The sequence below is a fragment of the Leucopleurus acutus genome (assembly GCF_964270905.1).
Source record: "Leucopleurus acutus genome assembly, chromosome: 16".
Lineage (NCBI taxonomy): Eukaryota > Metazoa > Chordata > Mammalia > Artiodactyla > Delphinidae > Leucopleurus > Leucopleurus acutus.
Genome location: NC_139158.1, coordinates 22,040,127 through 22,054,684, shown reverse-complemented (window position 1 = coordinate 22,054,684; position 14,558 = coordinate 22,040,127). Strand labels below are relative to the sequence as shown.

The 14,558-nt window shown below is 41.9% G+C and overlaps 2 protein-coding genes across 5 annotated transcripts in view; one reads left to right on the top strand and one right to left on the bottom strand.

Moving 5' to 3' along the window:
- The window catches only part of LYRM1 (LYR motif containing 1), a 30,267-nt gene extending 24,240 nt beyond the window's left edge, over positions 1-6,027 (top strand). For all 4 annotated transcript variants that reach the window (XM_082858189.1, XM_082858186.1, XM_082858187.1 and 1 more), the window contains 2 exons: positions 3,859-3,951; positions 5,079-6,027. In XM_082858189.1, the coding sequence (XP_082714315.1) occupies positions 3,859-3,951; positions 5,079-5,195 (210 nt within the window). In that variant the 3' untranslated portion in view covers positions 5,196-6,027. The remainder of the gene's footprint in view (positions 1-3,858; positions 3,952-5,078) is intronic.
- A 3,452-nt stretch (positions 6,028-9,479) lies between these two features.
- The window catches only part of DNAH3 (dynein axonemal heavy chain 3), a gene marked incomplete at both ends in the record, with an annotated part of 188,647 nt that continues 183,568 nt past the window's right edge, over positions 9,480-14,558 (bottom strand). Inside the window, 3 exons of the mRNA XM_082858163.1 lie at positions 9,480-9,833; positions 11,262-11,399; positions 12,113-12,317. Of these exons, the coding sequence (XP_082714289.1) occupies positions 9,480-9,833; positions 11,262-11,399; positions 12,113-12,317 (697 nt within the window). The remainder of the gene's footprint in view (positions 9,834-11,261; positions 11,400-12,112; positions 12,318-14,558) is intronic.

Sequence of the window (14,558 nt, the reverse complement as noted above, 5' to 3'; positions counted from 1 at the left end):
TTGGGTAAAATAGTGCCTCCATTTGCTAGTTGAACCCAGACACCAGGGAGCCAAAAACCATTCCAAGAGGCTTGACTCGACAAACCATAAAGCATCTAGCTGTCAGCTCCCTGGGAAGACTGCCTGGCCCTAAGCATGGAAGGAGGCTCTCAGCTCCTGACTTTTCTTGCGTCTTTCTCATTGATCTCATGGATTCAGCACTGTCACTGTTCCCTTCGTGAAACTTCCTGACAATTTACTCTCTTTACTTTTCCCTCTCTGACCCCATCTCCGTCCCCTTTTCTGCCCTGTCTTCTTCACACACACTCCTACCAGCTGTAAGCGTCCTCTGAAGGTCAGCCCTCTGCACTGAGAGGCCCAGGCACCATGGTTCCAGATCCCATATCTTGACCTGTCATCAGCCACCTGCAGGAACTCACCACAAGCATAGTAGCCCAAAGCAGAACTCATCTTTCCACAAGAACACCTCCCCTTCCCAGCTTTCCCATTTCTGTCATAGCTCCTGCCACTATTTTGTGACCCACTGCTCTCATTCTTTCATTCAGCAAGTAGCTGAGTGTCTACCATGTTCCAAACACCAGACTAGACATCAGGGATATAACTGAGCAAAACCGAGACAGGGTCCCTGAAAGATGTTTCAGAGTTAGATAGAAATGTAAAATTACAATTGGGGTAGTGCTACACAAGAAACCGTCTCGATCTACAATATCCTTCCCTTCTCATAATCCCTGAAGTCTCCCTGCTTTTAATACCAACCTGCTTGTGAACTTTTTCTGCTCTTACCATAGACCATGCATACCACATCAGAGTGTATGTACCCCCCAAGGTCCTGAAATAGTCCTTTGAGGAATAGAAGTAAAATATTGTAAGTGCTGTTTCTATTTATTTTTATCGCTCTTTTAAAAATGTCTATTATATATATATATTTATAATGGAATTATTAATATATTTAATAAACTTATAAATACACATATGGGGCTCAGAAATTTTTTTTTTTTTGGCCACACTGTGTGGCTCGTGGGATCTTAGTTCCCTGACCAGGGATTGAACCCAGGCCACAGCAGTGAAAGTGCCAAGTCCTAACCACTGGCCCACCAGGGAATTCTCAGGGCTCAGAAATTTTTTATTGAAAGAAGTATATGATCAAAAATTTTGCAGACCACTGAGCTATACCTACTCCTAATTAGTTGGTGATATTCTCTTTTTTTTTTCTTGTTTGTTTCATTTATGTTGGTATGGTCTCCTTAACCAGATTGTCAGTTCCTTGAGCACATAGACAGTTTCTTATCCTTTTCTAGTATATCTCATGGGCCCTGCCTTGTGGTTGTCACTAAATTACTGAGCATTTACAAATACTTTGATTCAGTTGATCTTCTCCAGGAAGTCTTCCTCAAGTTCTCTGCCCTCACCCGACCCCATGATGGCCAGCTACTCTGCTATATAGGAATCTAGATAGCAGTCTGTAGCAGTCATTGCCCTTGTTGATTATATACCATTGTGTCAGAGTTGTTCTGCCAAGGTAATATCCTTGATAGTTGAAGGCAGGGACCATGACCTCACAGTGTCTAGTCTGGTGCTGGGGATATCATAGTAGTATGTGCCCAGTAAACCTTTGCAGGTTCACTCACCTAACTACTGCCCAAGACCCTTTGGGTTTTCAGTTAAGGCAATAATAATCCTTCATTTGCCCCTGCTTGAATTGGCCCAATGTGGTGTGAGCCAGAGGGAGGTGGTGTATTTGCCAGTGGTGAAGCCCGCGTGCCTAGAGCCTGTGTGCCGCAACAAGAGAAGCCACCACGATGAGAAGCCTGCATGCCTGAACGAAGAGTGGCCGCTGCTTGCCGCAACTAGAGAAAGCCCGTGTGCAGCAACGGAGACCCAACACAGCCAAAAATAAAATAAATAAATTTATAAAATACTGGGACTTCCCTGGTGGCGCAGTGGTTGAGAGTCCACCTGCTGATGCAGGGGACACGGGTTCGTGCCCTGGCCCGGGAGGATCCCACATGCCGCGGAGCGGCTAGGCCCGTGAGCCATGGCCGCTGAGCCTGCGCGTCCAGAGCCTGTGCTCCACAACGGGAGAGGCCACAACAGTGAGAGGCCCGCGTACCACAAATAAATAAATAAATAAATAAAATAAAATACATACTTGTTTTACCATGTATTAGAAAGAAAACAGTACCAGATAATTTTGCAAGTACTGTGCTTAGAGAGTCCATTTAAAGAAAAAGTTTAATATTAGTATAGGTAGTTGTGGATATGGCAGAATCATGCAGGCAGCCTCTGAATGACTGATTTGGAAAACTCTAACCCAACTTGTTCAAATGGACAGCTGGAGCCCCAGGAGCCCTCAGCCCCCTTAACCACATCTTTATTAGGGGCTTCTTTCTTCCTAATCCCTCACGTAGACATAAGAGACATAAGTAGTCTCTTGTAACCTCACTTGCTATAAGTGCTTAATAATAACCCAAAGGTATCTCATTAATTGGTCTAAATCCTAATGAGCAAATGAGAACATGGAAATCTACTCCCAAGGTGGACATCAGAGCAATAGCTTCTGAGAAATACAGAGGTCAGAAAGCTGAGCCTCTGTCCCAAGGGACTCAGCTGTGGTTCTTTCTATGTGTTGCAGTTTCTGGAACTTTACTCCAAGAGGTACCATAGGACAGAATGCCCTTGGAATTTCCAAGCCACGATGGCCCAGACTTCACTGTGGGTGTCATCTGGGGCTGATGCAATCCCAGCTCTGCTTTGAGGCCCACTTACAAACTCTTAGCAGAGGCATGTGTTGACTCATTTTCCTTCCTCGGAATGAAACGGTTTCTCCCCTTCTCCTACCTGGCTTTCTGTTTTTCAGAATGAACTTTTCATTCCTTTACTTGAAATTGGACTACCACAATTTAACTGTTTTGAAATTTCAAATGTCATTTCTTTTCCTCGCTAATGAGCAAGACAGTTTACAGTTCAAAATAGGAGGTGGATCATTCTCCAATATCTTACTCGGGGTTTCTAGACAGCACTTGCTGATAATTGGGTTACTTGAAAGTAACTTGATCAACAAGGGGAGGATATGAAGAAGCACTGTTGTTCATTGTTGGTGGGAATGTAATTTATGGATTGCTCTTAGGAATGTAAATTGGTACAGCCTCTTAGAGGGTAATTTGAATCTACAGGGAATATCTGTGAGAATTAAAAAAGCATGAACCCTTTAACCTAGCAGTTCTCTCTCTAGGAAATGATCTTTCAAATATATTTGCATGTGAGCCAAAAAAATTTTTAGAGGGATCCACTGTTTATAATGGCAAAAGATTGGAAATAATCTAAATGTCCATCAGTAGAAGATTGGTTAAATTATAATACAGCCTTATGTTGGAATTTTGTGCAGCTGTTAAAAAGAATGGGGCAGCTCTGTATGTGTAAATACAGAAGGAGCCTCAAGTTGTTAGTGAAAAGGCAAGGTTCAGAACTTTCATTTTTATAAGAAGAAATGCTAAGTTTACAGAGGTATACTTATATATGCATAGAATATCCCTGGAAGAACAAACAAGAAACTTCTGATAATTGTTGTCTCTGAGAAGGGGAACTGGGAGACAGGAAGAAGAGGGAGACTTTATTTTACATTATATCCTTTTGTATTATTTGAATTATTTTTACCATGTGCTTGTATTATCTACCTCAATAATTTTTAAAAGTTAAATCCATGGGAAATTTTATGCTAAATTGCTTTTGATTTTTTAAATTACCAATATTTAATTTAGTGGCTAATGAACTGAAAAAAGTTTAAGAAAATGTGTACCTATACTTTATGTAGCATTGGAAAGATGCTAACAATCTCACCTATTTTTTCCCTTTTAATAGCTTACAGACACAGACCTGATTAAACAGTGTATAGATGAGTGCACAGCCAGGATTGAAATTGGACTACATTACCAGATTCCTTATCCAAGGCCAGTAAGTGTGACTCCAGTTAACATGTAGTGTGTACTTATCCTTGTCAACCCAGTTATTTCCAAGAATGTGTACCAAGAGGGCTAGTGTTTGCTGAGAAGTCTAGAGCTACTGTAGCAGGCATGTTGGAAATAAGCTACCCTTGCGTGGCCACCAGCCCATCACAACAGACTAAAATGTCAATGAATGCCTGATTTCTCCTACTTGAACAACTTTCCCTTATATGGAAGGGAAAGCCAGCTCACATTTACATAGCTTTCTCTTCTGACTTTCACCTTTTTTATGGAAATATTTTTATTTTCCTTATTGTAAAACACAGGTTTATTGTTAATGAAAGAATAAAATTCAAATATTAAAGGAATGCATAAGGTAGAACGTGAAAATTGTCAAAAGTTCTCACCCTGTGGAAGTGACCGCTATAACTGTTGAGTTGGACCATATGAAATTGCCAATATTCTACTCTTGACCTACAAAAACAGCAATTTTATATTGTATTTGCTCAGCCTAACAGTTTGGTAATATATCCTTTTAGTCTTTTTTTCTATACTCACGTACGTACATTTTCTTAAAGTATATGGGACCCTAGGCCTACTGTTTATCGCCTATTTATTTTACTTCCTCTCTTTTGGATATCTTTTAAAATGGATGCATTGTATCCTATTGTAAGAATATGCCATAATTTAACCAGCACCCACCCTTTCACTAGACATTTATGTTGGTCCCAGTTTTCCACTATGCAAAGAACATCTTTGTGTATACACTTTTTTCCTCACCTTCTTTGGACTCTCATCTCACTGTGTGATCTGTGGTTTTTTGCTCCATGCAGGAAATATGGCAAAGAAGAGCACAAGCTTTGGAATCATACAGATCTGGGTTCAAATCCTGGTTCTATCACTTAGTGTATAATCTTGAGCAAGTTATTTAACCTGAACCTCCATTTTCTCATCTGTGAATATTAGAATAATAATTCTCTATGAGATTACATTGAGGATTAATGTGTATAAGGACTATAAGGAGTCATGAGTCAGTATAGAGTTAGCACTTAGCAGAGAGCATGGTACTTAGTAAATCTTCAGTGAATATAAGCTGCTGCAATGAATATAATTCTTAATATTATTATTATTATTCAGATTCATCTACCTCCTATGGGCCTTACCCCACTACGAGGCCGGGGACTTCGAAGCCAGGATAAATTGAGGAAATTTGCCAAACCAGTATATCTCAAGTCTCACGATGAAGTTTCCTAACCCAGAAAAAAAGTTTTTTTCTGAGAATGATGAGCCAGCTAGGTCTTAAATGTAAACCAGACAACAAAGCTCTTCTTGATTGGGAGCAAAAATCCAAATATCTTCTTAAAACCTTCAAAATACTGGTACTCACCCCATGGCGTGTGCTCACACATCACTACAGTTTGTCAGGATCTTGCTGCCTGAGTGGACAGCACTAACCCTAGAGGTCATGGACCTTATATCCTCACTGAAGCATCATCTGGAAACAAGACTAAGGCCTGTGGGCAGAAGACTGAAAGGTGACAAAGCTCTTCAAGGGAATGCCGGTCACCACACGTGCCAGCTGATATGAAGAAATTAGCCAGTTGCTGGAAGTTCTCATGGCTACTATAAAACTATATACCACCCCTCAGAATATTTTTAGGCTTTTTTTTTTCAAGTTATAGATTTGCTTAAAAGTGGGTTTTTTGTGTGTGCTTTGTTGTCTTCTGACACTTCCAATTTCCACATAAACAACTCCCCTTAAAAAGCGCATCATTGGATCAATCGTGGTTTTTCACTGAAATTTTATATGAGACCCATCTCTGCCCCAGACATACACATACACAAAAGTTCATGTCTTAGGTAAATGCATATGTTTAGTTTATCTTAAAGCCTATAATTACTTTGGATACACTTAGGATCTGAAAGGCTCACTAGAAACTCATACTGCATTCGTTATGAGAATTTTACATTAACATAATTAGGAAGTACAAGAGCTAAGCTGGCTTTCAAATTATATCCAGACTGAAATGGGACAAGTAGAGATCAAAACGTAAAGGACTTACACCCCTGCATGTGTGGATACAGGTGAGATGTCAGTGTCCTTCCCTCTTACCTCCAAAGGGGCTGGGTAATCACCAATAAAGAAAAATCTCTAGTGATTTTGGTCTCTCTCTGCTGTTTTCCAGAATGGCCTTGTGATCCTCAAAAGCAGCAGCTGATAACTTCCTGCCCATACCTAGATTTAGGATTCACACAGATTCTCTAATTTAAAATATGTATATTTCAATTTCAAAGCCCGTTCCTGTGAGCAGGAACATACCTTTTCATGCTCAGGATAAGTAAGTATTACAGGGTTTGGCAGTGACATGGAGAGCAAATATCATACTGTGTCAGTAGAGATATAGCATGTACATATTTAACACAAATGCAGCTATAGGCCTTTGATGGAGAGAGAGAAATGTACATGTGCTGGCAGGCATGTCGGCCCATTCGGTGAGCACATACCCCAGCCTCGCTTCAATTAGGAGACATCAGTCTGCTATTCCATCAGTCACTCTCCTATCTGATCTCATTGTGGAAGCATTTCCCTACCAAGAGGTGGTTCTGATGTTTAAAGGTAAGTATTTCTAAAGCAATATAAGGCCTGTGAACTCAAGCCAACTGCTTTATCTGGTGGTCAATGAAACACTGACCTGTTCTTACATTGGAGGAAAAACTGGCTGTGCTGAACTGAGTGAAACATGACTTGCTGGCTCCATCACTGTCCCTTTCTAAGTAATTCAAGGTGATTTTGAATATGCAATTTTTGTTTTACGCTGTAGGGGTTAGAAACCATCCTTCCTACCCAGACTCTTCCAAAATGGAAGTCCATCTAATGCTAGCTAACCTCTAAGTACCTTCTGTGTGCCAGGAATCTTCCCTAAATGTGAATTTTATATGCCTAGCCTCCTTCGCAAAGATGCATATTCTATTACACAGAAACATAATTTCCTGCCAAACTTTCCATGAAACCTATTTGTTTATAATTTTTTCTTTTCATTTTCTCTCCAACCCTATAAAATCTCCTTCTTTGGTCTTTTAAAGGTATCCCCTACATCCCCTCTTTCAATGAAGTTTTCTTCCAATGCTGACAAGGACTGAAAACTATTTACTCAACAGCTAGATTTTTAAAGAGCAAGGACTAGCTTGGCGACAAGGTTTGTCTGATGTCATCTGCTGAGGTATTTATAGGCAGGGCCTACAGCTTCTCACGGAGCTGATCTCTGGCCATCTCTGCCCCAGGGCCCCAGCCTCTAATTCACCAGGACTCCTGAAGAACCTACTGCTCTCTCCTGGGGGTGAGGGGGAGAGACATTAATTAACACATGGACCCCAACAGAAAATGACCTTAAATTTAGGGGAATCTTTTGAATTGAGGGAAATTTTTTAAGTTATAAAAATTTAATTCATCGTACAAGAACATCCTGTCCCTTGACCCCTGAGGAACGAAACAGTCCCTGCCTCCCTCAGCTTTTGCCGCTGAAGGTGGAGTTAGATAACTGTAAGAGAAATTCAGTTCTCTTAGCAACCTTCTCACTGCCTCATAGCTTACAATCTGACTTACCTAGCCAGTCGAAGATTCAGGGATTTGGGATCCTGACCGTCTTTCCATCTCACATGGCTTAGCAATCTATTTGGAATAATAGAGAATAAGGCAGTTCCAGCTATCTATTAATTCTGATTGTCTTTCCTCTATTGGAAAAAGTTATGTTTCTTCGAGAAACAGCTTTTAAGCTACCTACTTGGAGCTGGAAGAGAGTGGCTCCACCTCACTGTCTCTTTATCGGCCCCAGGCAAGATTTGGAGAACTCCCCTTTTGCACTTAGGATCAATTAGATGATTTGCTGGTCTCAGAATTCAGAGTCCTCAATCAGAATTTGATTGGCTCCACATTCCCATGAAGAAACAAGTTTTCTGGAATATGTTTATGTGGTTCTCAGAAGCTTCATTTAAGAAAAATCAAAGACCCCAAGTCAGGACATTTCTTCTAGTGAAGAGGCAGGGAAGCCAGGCCAGACACATTAAGATTCCCAAAAAGCCTTATGTCTTTGCTCATCTATGGACTGATCAAGGGAATGCCCTAGAAGTAGCCATTTAGAGCCAAAGAGCCACAAGAGAGAGTTGGTTGAGGATATATCAAGAATTTGATTTTTATCTCCCTCAGGATTCTCTTCCAGCTGGCCCTGGGGAGAAACAGTGATAAACTAGAAATTTCTTGGACATGGTTGTTGGAACTACGCATCTCTTCTAAGATTCTACATCACAATATAGTGAAGTCCTCAGGAAGGAGGCAGCGTGAAGCAGTGAAAACTGCACAGGTTCTAGAGCCAGACAGACCTTGGCTCAAAACCTGGCTTTTCAATGTGAAAGAGCTGGATAATTGTAAGCAAGTTAGTCTCCTTGAACCTCTAGAGGGGGAGACAATCATATCCAACATAGGTACAAGCAAGATATCTAAAGGCCCAGGGACAAACCATGGCAAGCAACAAATAATGGTTCTCTTGCGTCTCCTTTCTTCCTGAAATTTCTGCCCACCTGTGTAGGCTAGTGGAGAAGAATTGGGGTCCCAGTTCTGCCACTGGCTAGCTGTAAAATTGAGCTAGTTACTTTTCTAAGCCTCCATCTCTGCATCACTGAAATGGAGATAACGATAATACCGCATAAGATTGTTGTGAGAAGTACATTTTAAATATATCAAGAGCCTTTAAGAAGTAAAAGTGGGCCAAGCATCTTTCAACCTATGAGAAGCCCTAATGTTAGCCCATGTGAATAGACTAGGAGAGAAGCACTTAAAGATCAGTGACAGTTACGGCAAAATAATAGGGAAAAAAACCCCAAAAAGCCCACCAGGCAGCTTAGCCACATGACTAAAGGTCTAGGTTGAAGAGTCCCACTGCCTATGTTCAAATCTAGGCTCCACTATTTTCGTAGCTATCTGATTTGGAAAATATTGCTTTCTCTATATCATGGTTTCTGCAGCCATAAAATAAGGATAATAACCCACTTTATAGGAATGCTCTAAAATACCTGGCTCATAGCAAGTGCTCCATTAATAACGGTTATCATCATCATCGTCATCATCCCATGTGACTATCAAGAAAGGAAAGCTAGATTTCAGTCAAGAATGAAGTTCCTGGGCTTCCCTGGTGGCGCAGTGGTTGAGAATCTGCCTGCTAATGCAGGGGACATGGGTTCGAGCCCTGGTCTGGGAGGATCCCACATGCTGCGGAGCAACTAGGCCCGTGAGCCACAACTACTGAGCCTGCGGGTCTGGAGCCTGTGCTCTGCAACAAGAGAGGCCACGATAGTGAGAGGCCCGCGCAACGCAATGAAGACTGGTCCCCGCTTGCCACAACTAGAGAAAGCCCTCGCACAGAAACGAAGACCCAACACAGCAAAAATAAATAAAGTACTAAACTTCTACCCCCAACACCTTCTTAAAAAAAAAAAAAAAAAAGAATGAAGTTCCTTTTATTTTCTGTGTTGAGACAGATGCCATCAGTTATCTAGCTGGCACAGTGAGGCTACTCCTCGGTTTACCCAGTGCTTCTGGGGCCTGTTGGTTGGGAGTTCAATGGATAGGACATAGTTGGTGGAGTGGCCTGTGGTGGAGAGGATACCTCTTCGGGCACTTGTTTTGTAGACTGGACACACATAAATGTTCTGATGCAGAAACATTGCATTTTCCCCAGGTTTCAGCCAAATAATGGGCAATGGGTCATAGAGGATTCTGGGGAGAGACTCCCCGATCTGCATCGTTTCCCTATCCCAACGGGCGCCTTCTAAGAAGAGTCCTTTTATGTAGGCCCCATCTTCTGGGTTATCCTCCATGACTGTTTCTTGTGTGGTTACCTGGAAGACAGGAAGCTGTGAGTTCCATTATCTGCCATTTTCCTAAATGAGGCAGCATTAAGAGATTGAAAAAGTACAAACTGGCTTTACTGTCTGCCTTTCCCAGGATGCATTTCCCAGGACACTGGGGCTTCTCTGATAACATTCCTGCCTGCTACATGGGCCAGGTCTGATTTCTAGTTAGCATGCTGCCCTTATATATGGCAGGCACAGAGAATGCACTAAAGTAAGAGCCAGGAGGCCACATTAACTGTTACCTAGCTTAGTGGCCTTGCACAATCTTTCCCCTTTCTGAACCTCGATCTGTAGTGAGGGGTTAGGTTCAGATGCATGTTGGTAAAACAGTTCTCTAGCAGGAGAAGTGAAACCTTGATTTGTAGTTTCTGTCAATTTCTGTGGTGTAAAGACTCCCACCATGGTCAATTTCAGCCTATCAATTGTTTAACCACCAGCTTTAACAGGTTCTGGTGAGTTAGTATGAGCCAGCTCCAGCATACAACTGTTTAGATTCAGAGGTGATAAATTTCTTCTGGTAAATGCAGAAAATGGTCTAGGTGTTGGAGAATAGCAGGGTGGAGGGGATTATGGTGACGCAGAGAGCACGAGCTCCATTTAAAATCATTCAAATTCTAATCTTTTTGTTATTGTTAATGGAATGTTTTTTCCCATTTCTAAGTATTTATTGCTAGAATAGGAAAAGGATTTTTGTATATTTAACCAGTATCCAGGCATCTTACAAATTCTATTAATTCTGATAGGTGTGTTTTTAGGATTTCTAGGTATACAATCATTTCAACATCAAAAAAAGATAGTTTTATCTTTTCTCCAGGGTTTATTCCCGTTACTTTGCTTTCTTATTGCATTAATTTTGGCTTAGCATTGTCTTCAAAGGCCAATCAAGGTAAGTTCATTTATAAACTAAATAAAGACCTAGGGCAATCAGTTTGTGACCTCCGGACTAGATGATTTCAAAGGATCTTTCTATAGCATTTAAAATTCTACAGTGCTCTCTAACAGTCCATCTTACTACTTTCTCTCCAAATATGGACTGGGTGATACTTGACTATTGGCCATTCCTTTGACTTTAAGCAAAGCACTACACAAGACCATTAACATCCTTCCAAGTGAAGAGTCCATCATGTTGAATAAACAATGTGGAAGGTGCTTTCATTTTTCTCGGTACAACTGTGGCAGAATTTTCCTCTGGAAAGATTCCTTTTTATACACGCAGAGACAAAGCCTTAGGAATCCTCTGATTCTGTTGGGAATAACTTTTGGAGCTACTTTAAGTCATGCTAGATACTTCATTTGTACCATCTCGGAAGTAGTTGAGCCTTAACAGATCCAAATGTTTGGACTCAAGGAAAGGGACAGCACTGCTTTCTCTGGTTGGCCCTTTGAGTTGATCTAACCCAAGACGCCTCTTACCTCAAACTCAAATCCGATGTGGTCAATGGGGATGGCGTATTTCCGAGCGTAATTCTGAGAGACGCCTGTCAAAAAAGACTGTGTAAAGTAGAATCCAGAGATCCAAAAGACCACAGGAGGCCCGTTGTCAATCCATTCCTGGAGAGCCACAGAAATAAAAATGCAAAGTCAACAACACAACAAAGATTGTTCAAAGGCAGGTAATACAACAAGTCCCATAAAGAAATAGGCTTTTTCTCATCTTTCTTGAAACAGGCGGCCCTCTCAGTTTAGCTTATATTTTCCCCCTTTGAAACAAAAGTACAATGAAATATATCTCTACTTTAAGAAAAGCGCGGGTGCAGGCGGGTGTCAGGGATACGGTAGAGCGTGGTAGGGACTGTAGCAGTGGAGAGTGTGTGCCTTGTCTAAACTGAGCCACAGCCACTCATCTCCAGCAATGGTTGCCATGCAGGAATGCAGGTCCATCGTTTCAGGTCTTCCTGTTTTTGCAGGACAAACATCTGTATTTTGATATGTAACAATCCAGTGTTCATATGCTAGCTCAAATTTTTAAATAACCAAGCAGCCAAACCAAATCTATCTACTAGCCCATGAGCTGTGGCCCATGAGACACCAGTTTGTGACATTTATTCTGGTTCCCACTCCTGCCTCTAGAGGCTATAATCTTTTCAAGGACTTTGAAAAGTCTCCCTCCTGCCCTCAACCCTGGTAAGACTGTTTCCAGTAGGTGCTCAGTCCAGGATGCTGTGAGACTACCCTACTCCCTCTGCCTCTAATCCATCATTTCAGAACGTCCTCTCCACCTGAATGAGAATGCCAGGTGCCCAGTTACCCTGACTCCAAGGTACCTGGAAGAAGGCCAAGCGGGCTAGCAGGTCAGCCACGTAGCCTCCCAGGGGCTTCAGTGATGGGTAGGACTTGGCCATCCACATGGCCGGCACTTTACCCACAAGCATGCTACTGAATACATCCTCCAGCTCTGAGGACATCAAAACCTGCCCTTTAATTGCTCGGCCAAGGTCGATGAGGCTTATGCGAACCACTTTGGTCAATCTGCAAGAACAAAGGAGCAGACTCAGCCTGGCTCTCCAGTGACCTCATTCTACCCCAAGTACACTGACTCCAAGTCTCCTTTTACTTTTCCTCCCTTTAAAAAGTCAGATAATATACATTCATGATAGAAGAATTGTAAAGATGAGAAAAAATTAAGTCACCCATTATCTCACCACCTAAAGATAACTTTGATGTATATCTTTCTAGATTTTTCTATATGTAAACACAAATTATTTTTTAATGGGATCATACTATATATGTGTTTTTTGTAATGTGTTTTTCTCTCTTAGCATATAAGGAACATCTTTCCAATTCAATAGAGACCAAATTAAAATCGTCCTTTTTAATGACTGCAAGGTGTTCCATTTAATTTAACTGTTCCTCTATCACTGAAACATATTATTTCCAGATTGTTGTCACTGTAAACAACATTACTAGGAACATCCATCTATATGAATCACTGCGGAAATTTATAATGATATTCTTACTAAAAGTAGAATTTCTGGGTCAAAGGGTAATGCAGTTTTAAGGCTTCTGATCTATAGTTGTTCTTTTTATAGACTATGAGGTGCATGCATACCTGAGAAAAGGCAGCTGAAGGGCAGCCTGAGAGATGCCAAGATCACCTGTCTCTCTCTCTGGCCTCTGTTAGGAGGCCTCATCAAGTCCAGAGGGAATTCAGCTGAGAGTGCCAAAGACTCTGCTACCAGAGAGAGCTTGTCATGTCCAAAGACTTATGGAATCCCAGCCAAATGGACATGAGAAGGCTCAAACGCAAGGAAGGGATTCCTGGATGTGTAACCACTAAACATTTCTATTAAGAGGAATCTAAGGTTCAGGCGTGTTATTGGTGTACGTGCTTGGCTGAGGAGTCAAGAGCGAAACCACCCTCTGCGGGATTATACCACAGACCTCTATCATACCTGAAACCTACTGGGAAAAGGTTTCTTTCTATTCTTGAAACTGTGAGCTCTGCTAGTTTCAAGATTTTTAGTACTCAGGGAAGGAATATTTGCCCTAGAAGACACAATAACGGTTCCCCTGAATTGGAAGCTGAACTGTCATTTTGGGCTTCTCATACCACTGGGTGAATAGGCAAAAAAAAGGTAGTGGGGAAGTACGTTACAATATTGCCCCAAGTAGTTAACCCTGAGCATCACTGGAATATAAGATTGCTGTTACCCTCTTCTCTTCTATCACAATGGCCAGTGGTAAAGGCTAGTGAAGGCCCCTGTAACCACCAAGAGCTCCAGTGACCTTGGCAGAGAATGAGTGGCAGGGGAGGAAAGCCATTGGCCTGGTGTCTGGATGAACGAGGACTACAACCCATCATCCCAAGGTATCTGACTCAAGTAGTCAGCATCCTTGACTCACACGCCATACTTGGCTTGCTCATCCACACAGCCAAATGCCTACTGACTATAGGGAGTAACCCTAAGACTAAGGGAGTCAACAAATTCTTAGTTGACATTCTTCAAGTCACCGGTCTTTCGGCATCAGGGCTGTCCCTAAAACCGAGCAATGACCCATGAAGCAAAATGGAGAGAGCAGCACTGAAGAGTATTTGGGGCAGCAAGAACCTTGACGTGGAGGCAGAAGTGATGAATTTCCTCATCCGGCCTAGATGGTGTTTGGGAACTCTTTCAGTTTTGACTATCTAGAAATCAGATCAAGGTGATCCCACTGGGCTCTATGCTCTAGTACCTGGAGGAGAAGTGAGGAGGGACTAGAATAGAAGGCCGGAGACCCTTAGCCCCATGGCCATCTTATAATAGTCCTTCCTTACCCCTGTGGTAGCGGCAATGGGATGAACTGTTCCTCACCCCTTTCTAAGTTTACCCTGATTTCACATACTGGCTAAGTGCATGGGCTCTGGAATCAGAGAGCCTGGATTCAAACTCAGTTCTGCCATTGAATGACTGTGTGACCTTGAGCAAGTTACTTAGCCCTTCTGTCTCAGTTTTCTCATTTGTAAAACAGTGGTAGAGGGATTACTAACTGTGCATATTTTTAAAGACTATGGTGTGGTTTGAATGCAAAGGCATGAGTGGTGCTTGGAGCCATTTATAGCACTAAAGGCTCAATAAAAGTGGCTTTAATGATTACTTTTACTATTAGCCTGTGCTCGGTATTGGTTTTCACCCCAGTTTACAGATGTCATATGAATGAACGAGAGAGAATGAATAGAAGGAACTGATTTAACCCTGGGCCAACACATGCTGGGATGGCCCTATTTACAGC